This window comes from Mustela erminea, chromosome 7 (genome assembly GCF_009829155.1).
Source record: "Mustela erminea isolate mMusErm1 chromosome 7, mMusErm1.Pri, whole genome shotgun sequence".
In the NCBI taxonomy this organism is placed as follows: domain Eukaryota; kingdom Metazoa; phylum Chordata; class Mammalia; order Carnivora; family Mustelidae; genus Mustela; species Mustela erminea.
Window position 1 is genome coordinate 3161838 of NC_045620.1, and position 16323 is coordinate 3178160.

The following is a 16323-nucleotide window of genomic DNA, read 5'->3' on the forward strand; positions in this document are numbered from 1 at the left end:
AAAATAAATTGAGGAAGACACAAAGAAATGGAAAACACTCCATGCTCATGGGTTAGAAGAACAAATATTTTTAAAATGCCTTTGCTACCCGGAGCAGTTTGTACAGTCAATGCAATCCCTATGAAAATACCATCAACACTTTTCACAGAACTGGAACAATTAATCCTAAAATTTGTATGGAACCAGAAAAGACCCTGAATAACCAAAAGAATTTTGAAAAAAGAAAACTAAAGCTGGTGGCATCACAATTCTGGACTTCAAGCTCTATTACAAAGCTGTAATCATCAAGACAGTATGGTACTGGCACAAAAACAGACACATAGATCAGTGGCACAGAATAGAGAGCCCAGAAATGAACCCTCAACTCTATGGCCTAATAATCTTCAACAAAACAGGAAAGAAATATCCAATAGGAAAAAAGTCTCTTCAACAAATGATGTTGGGAAAATTGAAAAGCCACATGCAAAAGAATGAAACTGGATCATTTCCTACACCATACACAAAAATAAACTCAAAATGGATGAAAGATCTCAATGTAGACAGGAATCCATCAAAATCCTAGAGGAGAACATAGGCACATGTGGCACATTTGACCTTGGCCACAGCAACTTCTTGCTAGACACGTCTCCAAAGGCAAGGGAAACAGGCAAAAATGAATTATTAGGACTTCATAAAGATAAAAAGCTTTTGCACAGCAAAGGAGAAGTAGACAGAACCAAAAGAAAACCTACAGAATGGGAGAAGATGTTTGTAAATGTCTTATCTGAAAAAGGGCTAGAATCCAAAATCTATAAAGGACTTACCAAATTTAATACCCAAAGAACAGATAATCCAGCTACGAAATGGCGGAAGAAATGAACAGACATTTCTCCGAAGAAAACTTACAAATGGCCAACAGACACGTGAAAAAAAAATGCTCCACATCATTTGGCGTCAGGGAAATACAAATCAAAACCACAATGAGATACCACCTCACACCAGTCAGAATGGCTAAAATTTAACAAGTCAGGAAACCACAGATGCTGGCAAGGATGCAGAGAAAGGGGAACCCTCTTACACTATGGGTGGGAATGCAACCTGGTGCAGCCACTCTGGGAAACAGCGCGGAGGGTCCTCAAAAAGGTAAAAATAGAGCTACCCTATGACCCAGCAATTGCACTACTGGGTATACACCCCAGAGTTAGAAAGGTAGTGATTCTCAGGGGCCCCTGCACCCCGATGTTCATAGCAGCAATGTCCACAATAGCCAAACTATGGAAAGAGCCCAGGTGTCCCATCAACAGATGAGTGGATAAAGAAGATGTGGTATGTATATATAGATATATACCTCTATATATACACAGTGGAATTGTATTACACACACACACAGTGGAATTGTATTACGTGTGTATAAATACAATGCCATTGTATATATTCCATTGGTGTGTGTGTGTGTGTGTGTGTGTGTGTGTATAAAATGGCAAGATATATGTAAATGGCAAGATTTCATTTTTTTTGATGGTTGAGCAGTATTCCATTGTGTGTGTGTGTGTGTGTGTGTGTGTGTGTATACTGCTCAACCATCAAAAAAATGAGATCTTGCCATTTACAATGATGCAGATAGAACTAGAGGGTATTGTGCTAAGCGAAATAAGTCAATCAGAGGAAGACAATTATATGATCTCCACACGTATGTGGAGTTTAAGAAACAAAAGAGACGATCACAGGGGAAGAGAGGGAAAAATAAAACAAGATGAAATCAGAGAGGGAGACAAACCATAAGAGACTCTTAATGATAGGAAACACCCTGAGGGTGGCTAGAGGGGAGGGGCGCGGAGGGATGGGGTACCTGGGTGATGGGCATTAAGGAGGGCACCTGACGTAACAAGCACTGGGTGTTATGTAAGACTGATGAATCACTCAACTCTACCTCTGAAAGTAATGATACACTGTTAATTGCATTTAAGTTAAAAAATTAAATAAAAATCATGAACATTTCCATAATATAAAAATTTCTTAGAAGGGGAGGCAGTGAACCAGGAAGCATCACTTTGAAGTTAACAACCATTTTGCATGTGCTTCAAAGGAGCAAGTGTTTTTACACATAGAAAATAAGAAGTTGCTCAAAGCTTTGTGGCAGAGAAGAGGGTAGCAACCCTTTCCTCCTGACCCGGAGGCTTTGAGGTATGGGAGAATTAGCACCTTACCTGGAGATGCCATGACGGTGGTGGTGCCCTCAGCATATGGACATGTTTCAGTTAAGGAAAAGAAGTGGAGGGAGTTAGTGAAGAGACTGAGGGTTCAGCGTGAATTTCTATAAAATGCCCTTAAGTAACAAAAGAAGGGAATCTATTTTCCTTACAAGATTAGTGGAAGGTTTTAGGATCTCATCTTTTAGGAATGATAACCTAATTTTCCCTGTAGCTTTTTTTGTGAATTCAGTATTATTAAGTTATACAAATTCTCAGTGAAATCACATGGGAGGGGGAGGGGCAAATATGGTGATTATTCATGTGCATTCAGTGTTTGAATCTAAGGTCGGTCAATCAGTGAGTGGGAATTGAGGACTACATAGGATTTCATACTCTTTCAAAGGCATAAATGACAGGATTTGGTAACTTTTTTTAAAAGATATCCTCTAATAAATATTAATGGTAGTGATTGCTTTTTTGGTCAAAATCAAGAAATTATAGCATTATACTATGAAATCATACCAGCATTTCCTTTTAAAAGTGAGCAAATAGATTAAATATGATGCTTTATAATGTATTACACAATCAATTGATGTATCAAGAAATGTGTTACTTAGTGATAATAAAAATAACTTTATTGTTTGAATAACTTTTATATTTTTAAATTGGTATTTACAGAAGATTTAAAGCAGAATAAATTATTTATTTATAGTCAAACTTGTTTTTATTTAAGGATCATCAGTGGGAAGCAGTGACTGTCCCTGAGGATAAAGTACAAATATACAGCATTGAAGGTATTAAACTTGTTTTCTCTAACTCTCCCCTTGACTCCAATCATGTGGGGTAGCAACTGCATGCTCTCTGCAGAAAAAAGTAGACTAATGAAAACAAAGTCAAAATTTTCATATATTCACATTCATAAATTTGATGCCAGTATTACCTGAACCTGTATTTCCTCTACCCCAATTTTTCAACTCCTTCCTGAACTTGTTTTCTGTATCTAGTCTAAAACCCATGACTATTTTCTTGTCAATATGTTCAAGGCTCTTGCCTTTCGTCCTATTAGTTTGAATGGATCCAAACATCTAGTTGCTACACAAATATAACTGGAATTGCATAACACTGCTGGCTAAGTCCTACAACTTGCAGAGTGGTACCACTACATATTCAGGTATCAAGATATATTTTAGTCATTTTGCATTTGCTTGGTGACCATTGATATATATTCCTTTGTGAAGTATCTATTTAAATATTTCATCCTTTTATACTAGGCTGTCTTTTTTTTTTTTTTTTTTAAGATTTTATTTATTTATTTGACAGAGAGAAATCACAAGTAGTCAGAGAGGCAGGCAGAGAGAGAGAGGGAAGCAGGCTCCCTGCTGAGCAGAGAGCCCGATGTGGGACTCGATCCCAGGACCCTGAGATCATGACCCGAGCCGAAGGCAGCGGCCCAACCCACCGAGCCACCCAGGCGCCCTAGGCTGTCTTTTTTTAATTAAGTTTTTGAGTTGTTACATATGCAGGTACCAGTCTTCTGATAGATAGATGTTCTGTGTAATAGTACTTTCTCCCCATCTGCATCTTGCTTAATTACTTTCTTAGGGATATCTTTCATGAGCAGAAGTCTTTAAGTTTCAAGTTCACTTGATCACATTTTCCCATGGTACTTGTTGCTTTGTGTGCCTTAAGTCATTTTTGCCTATTACCAAGTCGCAAAGATGTTCTTTTGTTTGTCTATAAAAAACTTTGTGGTTTTAGCTTTTATGTTTGGGATTTTGATCCATCTCAAATTAACATTTGGTTATGGTATGATACAGGAGTTGAGGTTCATTTTTTCATATGGACATGCAGTTATTACAGGACTGTTTGATGAAAGGCTTTCCTTTCCCCACTGGATTTCATTGGTTCCCTATTTGAAAATCAAATGGCCGATAGAAGTGCACATCTTGTTTCTTGAAGCTCTACTCCGCCCCATGGATCTGCTTGCCATTCCTTATGCAGAAGTATCACATTGTTTTAATTTTTGTAGATTTATAGTCAGTCTTGAAATCAGATAGTGTAAGTCTTCCAACGTTGTGGTTTTTTTCAAGGCTATTTTAGAAATTCTAGACCTTCTGTATTTCCATATATCTTTTAGAGTTGACTTATCAATTGCTATAAAAAGCCTGCTAGATTTGTGGTTGCAACTGTAGTTTGATAGAGAGAGAAAACAACCTTGTAACAGTAGCTAAGTATTTGAGTCCACAAGCATGGTGTAGATTCACATTTGTTCAGGTCTTTAATTTCACTTAACAGTGCCTTGTAGTTTTCAGTGTAGAAATCGTATGCATCCTTTGATGAACTTACTTCCACATCTTCAATCTTAATCTTATATGATTATAAATAGAATTGATCTTTAATTTCATTTTCCAGGTATTTTCTGCTGGTATGTAAAAATACAATTGATTTCTAAATACTTACCTTGTATCCTACAAACTTGCCAAGTCACTATCTAGTTCTAGTAGTTGTAGTGTGGATTCCTGGAGATATTCTAGGCAGTCGGTCATGGTATCTGCAAGTAGAGATATGGTTTCACTTCTTCCTTTCTGATCCGTGTGCCCTTCCTTAATGAGCTTCCTTCCGTTATCCCTCTCCCCCACCTCTCCTCCCTCCCTCCACTTTTCCCTCCCTTTATTCTCCCCTACTCCTTTATTCCTACCTTTGCCTTACTGCAATAGCTAGAGCTTCTAGTACAGCATTGAATAGAAGTGGTAAAAGAGGTCATCTTTGCCTTCTTCATGATCTTTGCTTTGGGAAGAACATGTAGTATTTGAGCCTCAAACATGATGTTAGCTGAAGGTTTTTTGTAGATGACCTTCCATCAGATTCAGGAAGTTGGTGAGTCTTCATGTGTGTAAACAATTGTGAAGCTCTTATGCAGTTCAAGGTAATAAATATATCCAGTACCCCTAGGTGTTCTTTATGTTCTTTTTTTTTTTTTTTTAAAGATTTTATTTATTTATTTGACAAAGAGAGATCACAAGTAGGCAGAGAGGCAGGCAGAGAGAGAGAGGAGGAAGCAGGCTCTTGCTGAGCAGAGAGCCCGATGTGGGACTCGATCCCAGGACCCTGAGATCATGACCTGAGCCGAAGGCAGCGGCTTAACCCACTGAGCCACCCAGGCGCCCTCTTTATGTTCTTTTTGATCTATACTCAGGAAGATTTAGCCCCAGGAGGTCACTGATGTTTTCTCTACCACGGACAAGTTTACATTTTCTGCAATTCCTTTAAATAGAGTCTTACAGCATATAGCAGTTTTTTTTCTGGGTACTTCTTTTCAACAATACCTATGTATATGCATATTTATGTTAGTATATGTAATATAAATAAGTTTCCACGTATTTAAATAGGGGTTAAAAAAAATACAACATAAAATTTACTACCTTAACTATTTTTAAGTGTATAGTTCAGTAGTGTTAAGTATATTCACATTGTTGTGCAACAGATCTCCAGAACTTTTGTCATCTTGCCAGATTATAACTCTATCCCTGTTAAACAACTTCCCTTTTCCCCCCATCCTCTCAGCCTCTGGCAGCCAGCCCTTCTACATTTTTCTTCTGTGAATTTGACTATTTTAAGTGAAATCATACAGTATATATCTTTTCATGACTGGCATTTTTCATTTAGCATAATGTTTTCTCCCATACTTTTTTTTTAAAGATTTTTTTTTTTAGGGGCGCCTGGGTGGCTCAATGGATTAAGCCACAGCCTTCGACTCTGGTCATGATCTCAGGGTCCTGGGATCGAGTCCCGCATCGGGCTCTCTGCTCAGCGGGGAGCCTGCTTCCTCCTCCCTCTCTGCCTGCCTCTCACCAACTTGTGATCTCTGTCAAATAAATAAATAAAATAAATCTTAAAAAAAAATTTTTTTTTTAGAGATCACAAGTAGGCAGTGAGGCAGGCAGAGAGAGAGAGGAGGAAGCAGACTCCCTGCTGAGCAGAGAGCCCCATGCGGGACTCGATCCCAGGACCCTGAGAACATGACCCGAGCCAAAGGCAGCGCCTTAACCCACTGAGCCACCCAGGTGCCCCAATTTTATTATTAATATCAGTATGCACACTTTCAGTCCTTATAATGACCCTTCTCCCACATTTGACACTGTTGACTACAATTTCATTTTTGAATCTTTTTTCCTAATTTCCCAGCTAAGTTCTATATACTTCTCCTTTATTTCCTATTTTGACAAAATGTATGATAACCTTCCAGGTCCCCCAGAAGGAGGCATTCTTGATTGTTTCTTCTCTCTCAACTAACCATTTTTCATGTTCATTTATTTCTCTTAACATTTTTTGAATTTCTTTTTTCCTCTATATTATCATGCTAATCACTGCTACCACTTCCTAATAAAGTTCTGTCTTTTGCATCATGCAGACATAGTTGCACATAATTGGGCCAGAAAAAAGTTATTTTCGTTGTTTTAATAGCAAAACTTGATTTTTTAGATTTATTTTCCAACATATAACTCTTCCTAATTATATGAGGACACTTTTATAAAAAATTAAGTTATGTATGGATTAAAAGGGGTTTTTTGGAGCTTCCTGGCTGGTGAATAAGAATAAACCTTCATTGGGGCGCCTGGGTGGCTCAGTGGGTTAGGCTGCTGCCTTCGGCTCGGGTCATGGTCTCAGGGTCCTGGGATCGAGCCCCGCGTTGGGTTCTCTGCTCGGCGGGGAGCCTGTTTCTCTCTCTCTCTCTCTCTCTCTCTCTCTCCCTCTCTCTCTGCCTGCCTCTCCATCTACTTGTGATCTCTCTCTGTCAAATAAATAAAAAAATCTTTAAAAAAAAAAAAAAAGAATAAACCTTCATACCTTCATGCCTGGAGGGCAGGGCACCCTAAGCTTCTCAGGGACAGGTGCTCCTGTGCTCCAGACCCTTCCAGACCTCACACTGTGTATCTCTTCACCCAGCTGTTCATGTGTATCCTTTAGTGTCCTTCGTAGCAGAGTAGTAGTCTGGTGTAACCTGTATGGAACGGACAGTATGTGAATTTTTACATGAAGGGCACACATGGAAGTAAGAAAAAAAAGTAGAATCTGGAACTCAATATTTACAGTGAAAAAGAATTTAATTAGTTGCAGACTGAGGGGTTGGGGAAGCAGTAGCGATGATGGATTGCAGGCAGTTAGACCCTTTCATATATAAAATTAAGAATTTATTAAATAAAGGCTCCATGGGTAATCCTAAAATTTTTTTAAATGCCTTCATAGGAGAAAATATTATATTCATATAGTGCATTTGAATCTCATATAAATATGTTTTATCTATAAATACTTAGACTAATTTAAAGATTTATTTATTTGAGAGAGAGTGAGAGCACGCGTATGCATGCCCATGTGCAGTGGGGGGAGAGGCAGAGGGAGAGAGAATCACAAGTAGACTCTGAGCTGAGCGCGGAACCCATTACAGGGCTCAGTCTCACAACCCTGAGATCATGACCTGAGCAAAAAAACCAAGAGTCAGATGCTCAATTGACTGTGCCTCCCAGGTGCCCACAAATACTTGGTTATTTAGCAAGCAGCAAAATAAATTTTTTGGTATCTCAGTAATATTACAGGAGATACCAAAAATTTCAACAAAGCCCACAATAAAATATAACAAATATCAATAGATTCTATATAGATTGTCACAGTATATGTGGAGAATACTTTGTACAAAAAAGTGTAAAACATTCAGCAATATTAGAAGTAATTCTAATACCATGTTTAGGTAAGCAGTAAAACAAACATTGTATTTACTACAATTTCATGGCAAGCTGTAGAAAAAAATCATCTGAACAAAATAATAATCAAAATATCCGTAAGGATTATAAGTTTTCTAATATTCATCAGAATTCAAGACATTTTTGTCTCCAAAGCCACCCAAACTTTCATCTCTAAAGCCTGAAAACTTGTTACTGTTGAAACACATGACTTTTTTTTTTCCAAAATGAAACCACCAGCACTCTTTGAGTTAGAAACTCTCACCACTGTCTTCAAGCAATTAGTAATTCCGAAAGCCATCAAAGGACATTACTGCAGAAGTTTTTCATGACCACATAGTTGCAAAAACATAGAACACATATTCTGCTTGAGTAAGCCTCTCAGGAATCAGAATTTTATAGCCAGTGGGGGCATTTGTCCTATAGGTTAGGTCCTGAAGTAGCCAGTAGAACTTTTCTCGAGGTAGAGACAAACTTTTCTACTTGGCATGCTCCATCTCCTTCAGGATGGTTTCCTCCTGCCCAAAAGTACACATTAGGGGCTGGCGTGGCGACTTGACAGTCATCAACAGACGCACCATCCGAAGTAGGACAGAGCCACAAGTGGCCTACATACACTAATACAGGCACGCTAATTGGATGCCAGATGATTCTTTGGTGAATACTGGGAGGAAGGGCGGTGAATACCTCTTAAAAACTGGCACTTCCAGTATTTTCAGTGTATCAGCCAAATTAATGGAGGAGTCGCACTGACTCTTCTTCAGTTTCCTGGCCCTCAAGGTTTTTGACTGTTGTTTACTGTCAACTTGTTTGTAACAGCTGGATTTAAGAGAAGTGCTTAAATATATGTTTATGCCTAGAAAAACAGTTATGTACGGAACTAAAGTTATTTTCTTTGTTTGCCTCTTTTAAATTTAGCAAATAGTTTTCTTAGATGTGTTCTAGGAATATTTATTAGGAAGCTGTTAGTGTCCAGAACATATTTGGGCTTTAGCTCATTAATTATTGTATTAGCTTATAATTTATAGGTCAGGAAACTGAGATTCTGAATAATAAATTGATTTGTTTGCATACGTAGTTAACACTGGAATTGATTGTTAAATCCTAAAAGTTAATGTTATTTCACTTCAATTTAATCAATACGCTATGTGACTTTCTTACTTATAGTATACCTAGAGAGTGGTATCATAGAAATGAATATAAACTAATCAATGTGATCTGTTTGTATACAGTGAGAGAATCGAAGAAGCTACTGACCATAATTCTGAAAAACATAGTAAAAATTAGTAAAAGAGAAGGGAAAGAATTGCTTTTGTATTTTGATGCATCATTAGAAATCACTAATGTGACACAAAAAATTTTTGGTGCAAATAAATATAAGGTAAGTGTTTAAATTCCTTTTAATATCTATTTTCATAAAATTCTTTTTAATATTTTCATAACTCTGGAAAATTGCAGTTACGTGGGGCTATAAATTTCATTGATTTTTTTCCCTTAGAATTCTTAAAATGACATATTGATTTTTAGTTCTTTGAATTTTTATTATGGAATAGCCATCAGATTGTTAGCCATATCCTTGAGCTGTTAGAATCTCAGAAGACAAAATAAGCTGCAGTATTCAAAATGGTTAATGAATTCCTGGTGTTTTACAAAGTGAATTGAGGCAAGACCATGTTTTTAAGATATTAAACATTTTTTTGTGAGAATTACAGAATCTACCTCAGAAGAAGTAAATAAGGGGCAGGTATAGAAGTTGAGAAAAGAGATTGCTCATTAAGATTCAGATTTGAAGGAAAGGCTGTTCATTCAGATGGGGCCTGAAATGGCCTTGGAAGTTGATGGGTGAAATTTAGGGAAGATGCGTTCTAGGACTGTGGAAGACATCATGAATCAGTAAGGTGACAATTGATGTTCTGTTTCAGGGAGCTACTCTGTTGACAAGCTTAGTCTGTTCAGGCTGCTATAACAAAAATACCGTAGACTGGGAGGCTTAAAATGACGGACCTACTTTCTTTTCTTTCCTTTTTTTTCTTTCTTTCCTTTCTTCTCCCCCTCCTTCCTTCCTTCCCATTTATTTCCATTTATTTCTCATAGTTCTAGAGTCTAGAAGTCCAAGATCAAGGTACCAGCAGACTTATTTTCTGGTGAGGGCCCACTGCTTGGTTCACAGTAGCTGTCTTTTCACTGTGTCTTCATGTGGCAGAAAGGGTGAGGGAGTTCTTGGGGTCTCATTTTATAGGGACATAGATCCCATTCACGAGGGCGCTGTCCTGATGATCCAATCACCTGCCAGAGGCCCCACTTCCTAATACCATCACCTTGGGGATTAGGTTTCAATATATGAAGTTAGGGGGACACATTCAGTTCATAGCAGTGCAGAAGATTTATGGTGAAGAAAAATAGAGACTGTGTGGAGAAGGGTATTTACATACAAAAGAAAGGGCATACAAAAGAAAGATTTGAGAGGATTTGGGAGTTTAGAAAGGAAACAGGAAACAATTGTTTCATGAACATGAACAATTGAACATGAACATGGAAGGAGCTGGGAGAAAATAACATTACGATGAATTAATTTAATTTTAGGAATTTACCAGAAAACAAGGTATTTCCATTGCCAAAACATCTGTGCATATACTTTTCGATGCAAGTGGATCACAGGTATGTGTCTGACTTACTTGGTTTTCATCACTGGACTACGTTGAACCCTAAATAATTGCACAGTATGATGTTGGAGGGTGAATATTGTCTCAACATATAGAGCCCCAATAAGGTATATGATTTTTTAAGCATGTTGTTAAAGATCACTTATTTTAGAACAGAAGATAGTTATTTTGGTAACTTTAAAAATTAGGTATGGTATGTCCTGCCACTAATGCCAAAGCTTGTTTTATGTCTGTTGACATTCGAAAATGTGGGTGCTTTTTGTTGGGACACTATGTAGGATTAAGTACATAGAAAACAGGAAGAATTGACTTTTGTAAGTGTGGGACGAATGGATGCTTTATTAAGATACCCAGTGATTTTTGAGAACTTCTTGTGGTTTGCAGTTTGAAATACTTTTCTCCACATTCTCCAACAGATTCTAGTGCCAGAAAGTCAAACCTCGCCCATTGAAGAGGAACTCATTGCTTTGAAAGAAAAACCTAATTCCCAAAAGGAATTTGCTAAACCTTCAAAATACATCAAAAACAGTAATCAAGGGGACAAAAAGAATAGTCAGCTTGAGGTAAATATGGTCTCAAATAGCTGCTTATAAAACAGCACAGGTCAAATCATTGTAACATACAATATAGAAAGAAGCATCTAGAATTCACCTTAATGGCCTTCATCAGTAACATTCAGAATATTTCCTCTGCCTTTTACACATGCAAACAAAAGATAGTGTTTTAGCAATTGTGTTTATGTGCAGGGTAAGAGGGTCAAGACAAGGTATACTATACACTTGCAAATTCCAAGTTAGAAATGTATAAGAAAGTACCCCTTGTTACATTTATCCTGTCTGTATTTGCTTTTGGCTGTTACGTAGAATACAAATCTGTAAGTAATGGTCTCTTTATTTGCACAAGGAAAGAAAACTAAGTATTAAGTTCTTTTTCCTCCTGCTGCTGCTGGTGGAGGCTCTCCTCTAGGCCACATTCAGCAGAACCAGTTCTCAGCCTTCCTGTCGTTGTGACACTTGACAAAGCGAACAGCGCTTTCTTAATGTCCTTTTCTTCTTTGATTTCTGTTAGCCTTTTAGTTTTCTTCCTGCTTCTGTGACTACATCAGAGATACTTTTTCTCCCTGCATCGTAAGTACAGATTTGCTCCGAAAGCTCAACTCAGCTTCCTGAGTTTCTATGCCCTATCCCTTAAAGAGCTTCCTTCGTGTGCATAGTTTAAGCTCTTACACCAGACCACTCTTCCAAGTGCTGCAGTGAAATCTCTGCTTACTCTTTGAATGTTTCCTTTGGTATGTCTCTTCTTTTCCTGAAGTCTAACCTCAAACTCTTTCATTTTTTGCTTCAAATGTGCATCTGCCTCCACACTTCAATAATGCTACCATTAATTTTCCGATAGTATCCCGAATCCCGCCTCCTCTCCCCCAACACCAAGGTACTCAGGATGGTTCTTTCATAGTACCTCAGGCATTCTTTCCTCCTCGTTCCTTTCGCCCTTACTCATTTGAGCACACCCAGCCCAGCCCAGCAGCCTCCTCACTGGCCTTTGACTCTGTGACCTGCCTCATGTGGTATTCCTTCCCCGGCTTTTCTTAATCCCACAGTCCGTGTTGCATTCCGCCCAGAGTTGTGGCATCTCTGTGTTTATCTCCCTGCATCGAAATTTTGACTCAGTTCTGAGTCCTTCTACAAATTCCTTTTACTCTGCACAGCCACCACGTTAGTAAGGTTAACTGCTTTCCTGCCTCCTTTTAAGATTTTATTTATTTGAGAGAGAGAGAGTATGAGAGAGAGCGAGCCTGAGAGGGGGAAGGTCTGAGGACGAAGCAGACCCCCCGCTGAGCCAGGGCCTCCAGGATCCTGAGGAGCTGAAAGCAGTCGCTCACCCAGCTGAGAGAGCCGGGCCCCTTTCCTGCCCCTTTTAACGTGACACTAATTCTTGCCTCTATACCCTCATTCATGTTGTTTGTCCTTTTGTTTACCTTCCCTCATTTAATGTGCTGTTACGTTTGCAAGTCTTGATTTTCGCTTTTCTTCATGGACATTTTCCTGTTTTAGTTTTTACTAATTTCTCACCTTTAGGCAACTTTAACTCTCAGAGGCTCTTCCATACATTTTGTCATGTTGATGTTATTCACTGTTTTTTCCCATTAGTCTTATATCCGTTCTTAAATGAAAAATTCCATCTTCTGTATTTCTTGGACAATTAAATTATAAAAGCCATTTTCTGTGTTTTTATATCAAAGTCATAACACAAGTACTTATTTAAAATGCTGATTCCTAGGGCACCCTACCTTAAACTTATGGAGTCATAAACTCTAGAACTCAAGATCTCTGAGAAACAGTACCCTGTTATTAAATACCACCATGTTTCTGTTAAGGAATGGCTGTTTGAAGCATTTATATGAATAGGTAACTTCCCGGTCCCATTCACTATGCTGCTAGGAACTGTCTTTTCTTGAGGAATGCATTGTTTCAGTAGTTTGTTTTCTGACTAATCACAGAATTCCCCGGTTTTCTCTCCTTTCACCCCTCCTCCACACCCCGTTTACAGACCTGTTAAAAAGTCCTGCAGTATTTTTTTTCTTAGTCTTAGGGGCAGGTGCCTTTTGAAAAACAGCTCTCCTCTGCACCTTAATAGTTTGTCTGTTTATTCCCTGTCATGGCGTCCTCTGAGACTCCTCTCCACTTCTGTTCAGTGACTCTAGGATGAAGTTAGAAAATGAACATCTTTACTTGAACCGCCAGCTACTGTGCTGTTGAGTCTCTGAATTCCTATAGCAACTTTTTACTCCAAAGTCACTTTAGTCCTCACAGAATGTTAATACAGTTTTTAAAAATGTGTGAAAAGTTTTGAAGAATGCTAAATATTATGAAAGCATTTGCAAATTTACATAAATACATATCCAAACATACACTGAAATAGAATAAGAAACTGAGCCATTGGTTATAGATATACTCAGTATCAATAAAATATTTTCAGCTAGCATATAAAGGTGCTGTATTTCACATGTCTGGGATATTCTATAAATATTTGTGAAAATAACATTCCTTGTTTGGGCTACCTATTCAATACCAAATATTAGGGTAAAACCTTCTAAGTCAATCTAAAACACAGATACTTACGGATATTATGTTGTTTATAAAATACCACAGATCGGGGAACCTGGGTGGTGCAGTCGGTTGAATGTCCGGCTCTTGGTTTCAGTCACGCGCTCAGCACAGAATCTCCTTCTTCCTCCCTCTCTGCTCTTCCCCCTGCTTGTGCTTTCTCTCTCGCTCTCTCCATCTGTCTCTGAAGTGCATAAATGAAATCTTTTTAAAAAGTACCGTATAGGGCACTTGGGTGACTCAGTGGGTTAAAACCCCTGCCTTTGGCTCAGGTCATGATCTCAGGGTCCTGGGATCGAGCCCCGCATCAGGCTCTCTGCTCTGCAGGGAGCCTGTTTCCTTCTCTCTCTCTCTGCCTGCCTCTCTGCCTACTTGTGATCTCTCTCTCTCTCTCTCTGTCAAATAAATAAATAAAATCTTTAAAAAAAGGGTACCATATATCTTTTGTGTGTAGTCAAGTAAAATGTTACAGATAAAATCATAGAGTAATTTCAAAAGAGAGTGTGTTTTTACTCTGGCTGCTTCTCGTGATTTCAGATAACTACTCCTAGCAAAAGAAAAATGTCTGAAGCATCAATGATTGTTCCTGGTGCGGACAGATACACTGTGAGAAGTCCAGTACTTTTAATCAACACATGTAAGTTGTTTAGTCTTAAAAGACTTCTAATAAATTAAATTTTTTAAACAAGCATTTTTAAATTCAGAGATATTCTGGGCATAATTTACATAGAGGATAAGTTGGGGATACAGAAATTGTTAATTTACGAACTACAAATGTCTTCTAATTGTCAAGAAATTTCAAATTTCTAACAAAGGCATATTGGTTATTATCATGTAAACATTTTTTAACATATTAATAGCCAGCATTAATAATTTATTGTTATTTAAGTGGGAGTCAGCTGTAACATAGTGGACAAAACATTGAATTAATCAGGATGCTTGTGCTTATTTCCCTTCCCCCCAGTTGTGTGCTTTGTACAGATTGTCCGCCAGGTAAGTTTAGAACCAGTTTTCTCTTTATAAAATGGAACTAAAGTGTCTATCTTATCAGGTTGTTTAGAAGACTAAATGAAAATCATTCACTCAACGAGAAATATTGTGAAACATTTAGACAGTGCCTGCTACACACTAAGGACTAAATACAAATCGAAAAATAATACTATATACTAGCTTCTATAAGTCACAGTCTTCTTTAATCTATGTGACAATTTAATAGTGACCTCTGTTCCCAAAATCCAGTTGCCTACTGGGCAAGTATCTGATGTTCAGTAGGCTCCACAGTAATTCATCTTTCCACCCTCCCTACCAAGTTTTTTGTCTATTTCTTACCTTGGTAAAGGGCATCTGTATCCATTTATCCATCTAAACCGGAAACGTGGGACCTATCCTAACACCTTCCTTCTTTACCTTCCTCATCTGAAAAGTACCTCAGCAATAGCAATATGTAATTTTAGAAGCCCTATAAATATAGCCGTCCTTTGTCCCCCCTTTTAGCAACACCTCGAAGAGGAAGAATTAAACCACCATTGCAAGTGATGGGTTCTGCAGAAAAACCCGATGTACCTAAAACCTCACAAAGTGGAGTGGACAATGCTGTATCTCTTGTATCTAGACCATCTGAAGGAAGAAATACTGGAGCTAATACAGACAAAGTAATTTTACTTTGAAAACATTTTTTAAAATATATCAAGTCATTGTAGAAATACATATTGAACTAATTTCTTTTGCAAGCAGAGAGGGCCTCACTTTGTTTAAAGCATCATCACGTTGTGTATATATATATGCACACACACATACACATATATGTATATACATGTATATGTGTGTGTGTGTGTGTGTGTGTGATTTATTGTTCTTGAAAGTCAGTTCCTTCTGACAGGATCTACTTATTAGGCTAACAGTAAAATTGAGGAATATCCATTCAGTATAACTCTGATTAATGTATTCAGTAGGAGAAATGAACTTGGCATCATTCTTTAGTTTATTATACAAGTTAGTGGCTGCTAGAAATATAAGATACAAGTGGACTCTGTCCTTAGGTATCTCAAAGTCTAGTGTGGAAATCAGACAACTTAATAAGATAATTATAATATTGTGTAAATGTTCTCATATTGTACACATGGGATGCAGTAGGAAACTAGTGGAGGGGCAGTTACCTAACTCCATAGCTGGAGGGGAGGGTGAAGATCAGGAGATGCTCTTTAAGGAGAGGGAGAGTGAGTTGGGTTTTGAACGGTCAATAACGATTGGTGAAGCGGACATGAAGGAGAAGGGCATTCATTCCAGCTAGTGGAAAGGACAAAACAGAGAATAACTAACAGAAAGTTATTTCTTGGAGAGATAAAGGAGGTTTGGAGATACAGATAAGTAAGTTTGTAGATGAGAAATGCCTGATAGTTTTGTTTCCTCTGAAGTGTGAGGTGAACAAGGTGAATATGTCTTGGCGGGAAGCTCAAGTAGTGGGCTCAGGGACATGTAAAGATGTGAAGCCGTTACGAAGAGATAATGGGGAGGGCAAGTAAAGGATGATGAAGAATAAGTAAAGGTGTTAGGTTGAAGGCCCTTTCAGTTTAAGACTGAATTTTATCATGGCATCAGATCAGAAATATGTGTCATTTTCTCCAACGGAGCGCCGTCAGAAAGG

The 16323-nt window shown here is 38.1% G+C and overlaps 1 protein-coding gene across 10 annotated transcripts in view; it reads left to right on the plus strand.

The window, feature by feature from the left end:
- Positions 1-16323, plus strand: part of SYCP2 (synaptonemal complex protein 2) — a 76632-nt gene that overhangs the window by 27635 nt on the left and 32674 nt on the right. For 9 of the 10 annotated variants that reach the window (XM_032350167.1, XM_032350171.1, XM_032350173.1 and 6 more), the window contains 6 exons: positions 2905-2965; positions 9142-9290; positions 10493-10567; positions 10989-11135; positions 14217-14316; positions 15174-15331. In XM_032350167.1, the coding sequence (XP_032206058.1) occupies positions 2905-2965; positions 9142-9290; positions 10493-10567; positions 10989-11135; positions 14217-14316; positions 15174-15331 (690 nt within the window). Of the gene's footprint in view, positions 1-2904; positions 2966-9141; positions 9291-10492; positions 10568-10988; positions 11136-14216; positions 14317-14643; positions 14673-15173; positions 15332-16323 lie in introns of those variants that run through there. The other variant, XM_032350177.1, reaches the window with a different exon arrangement.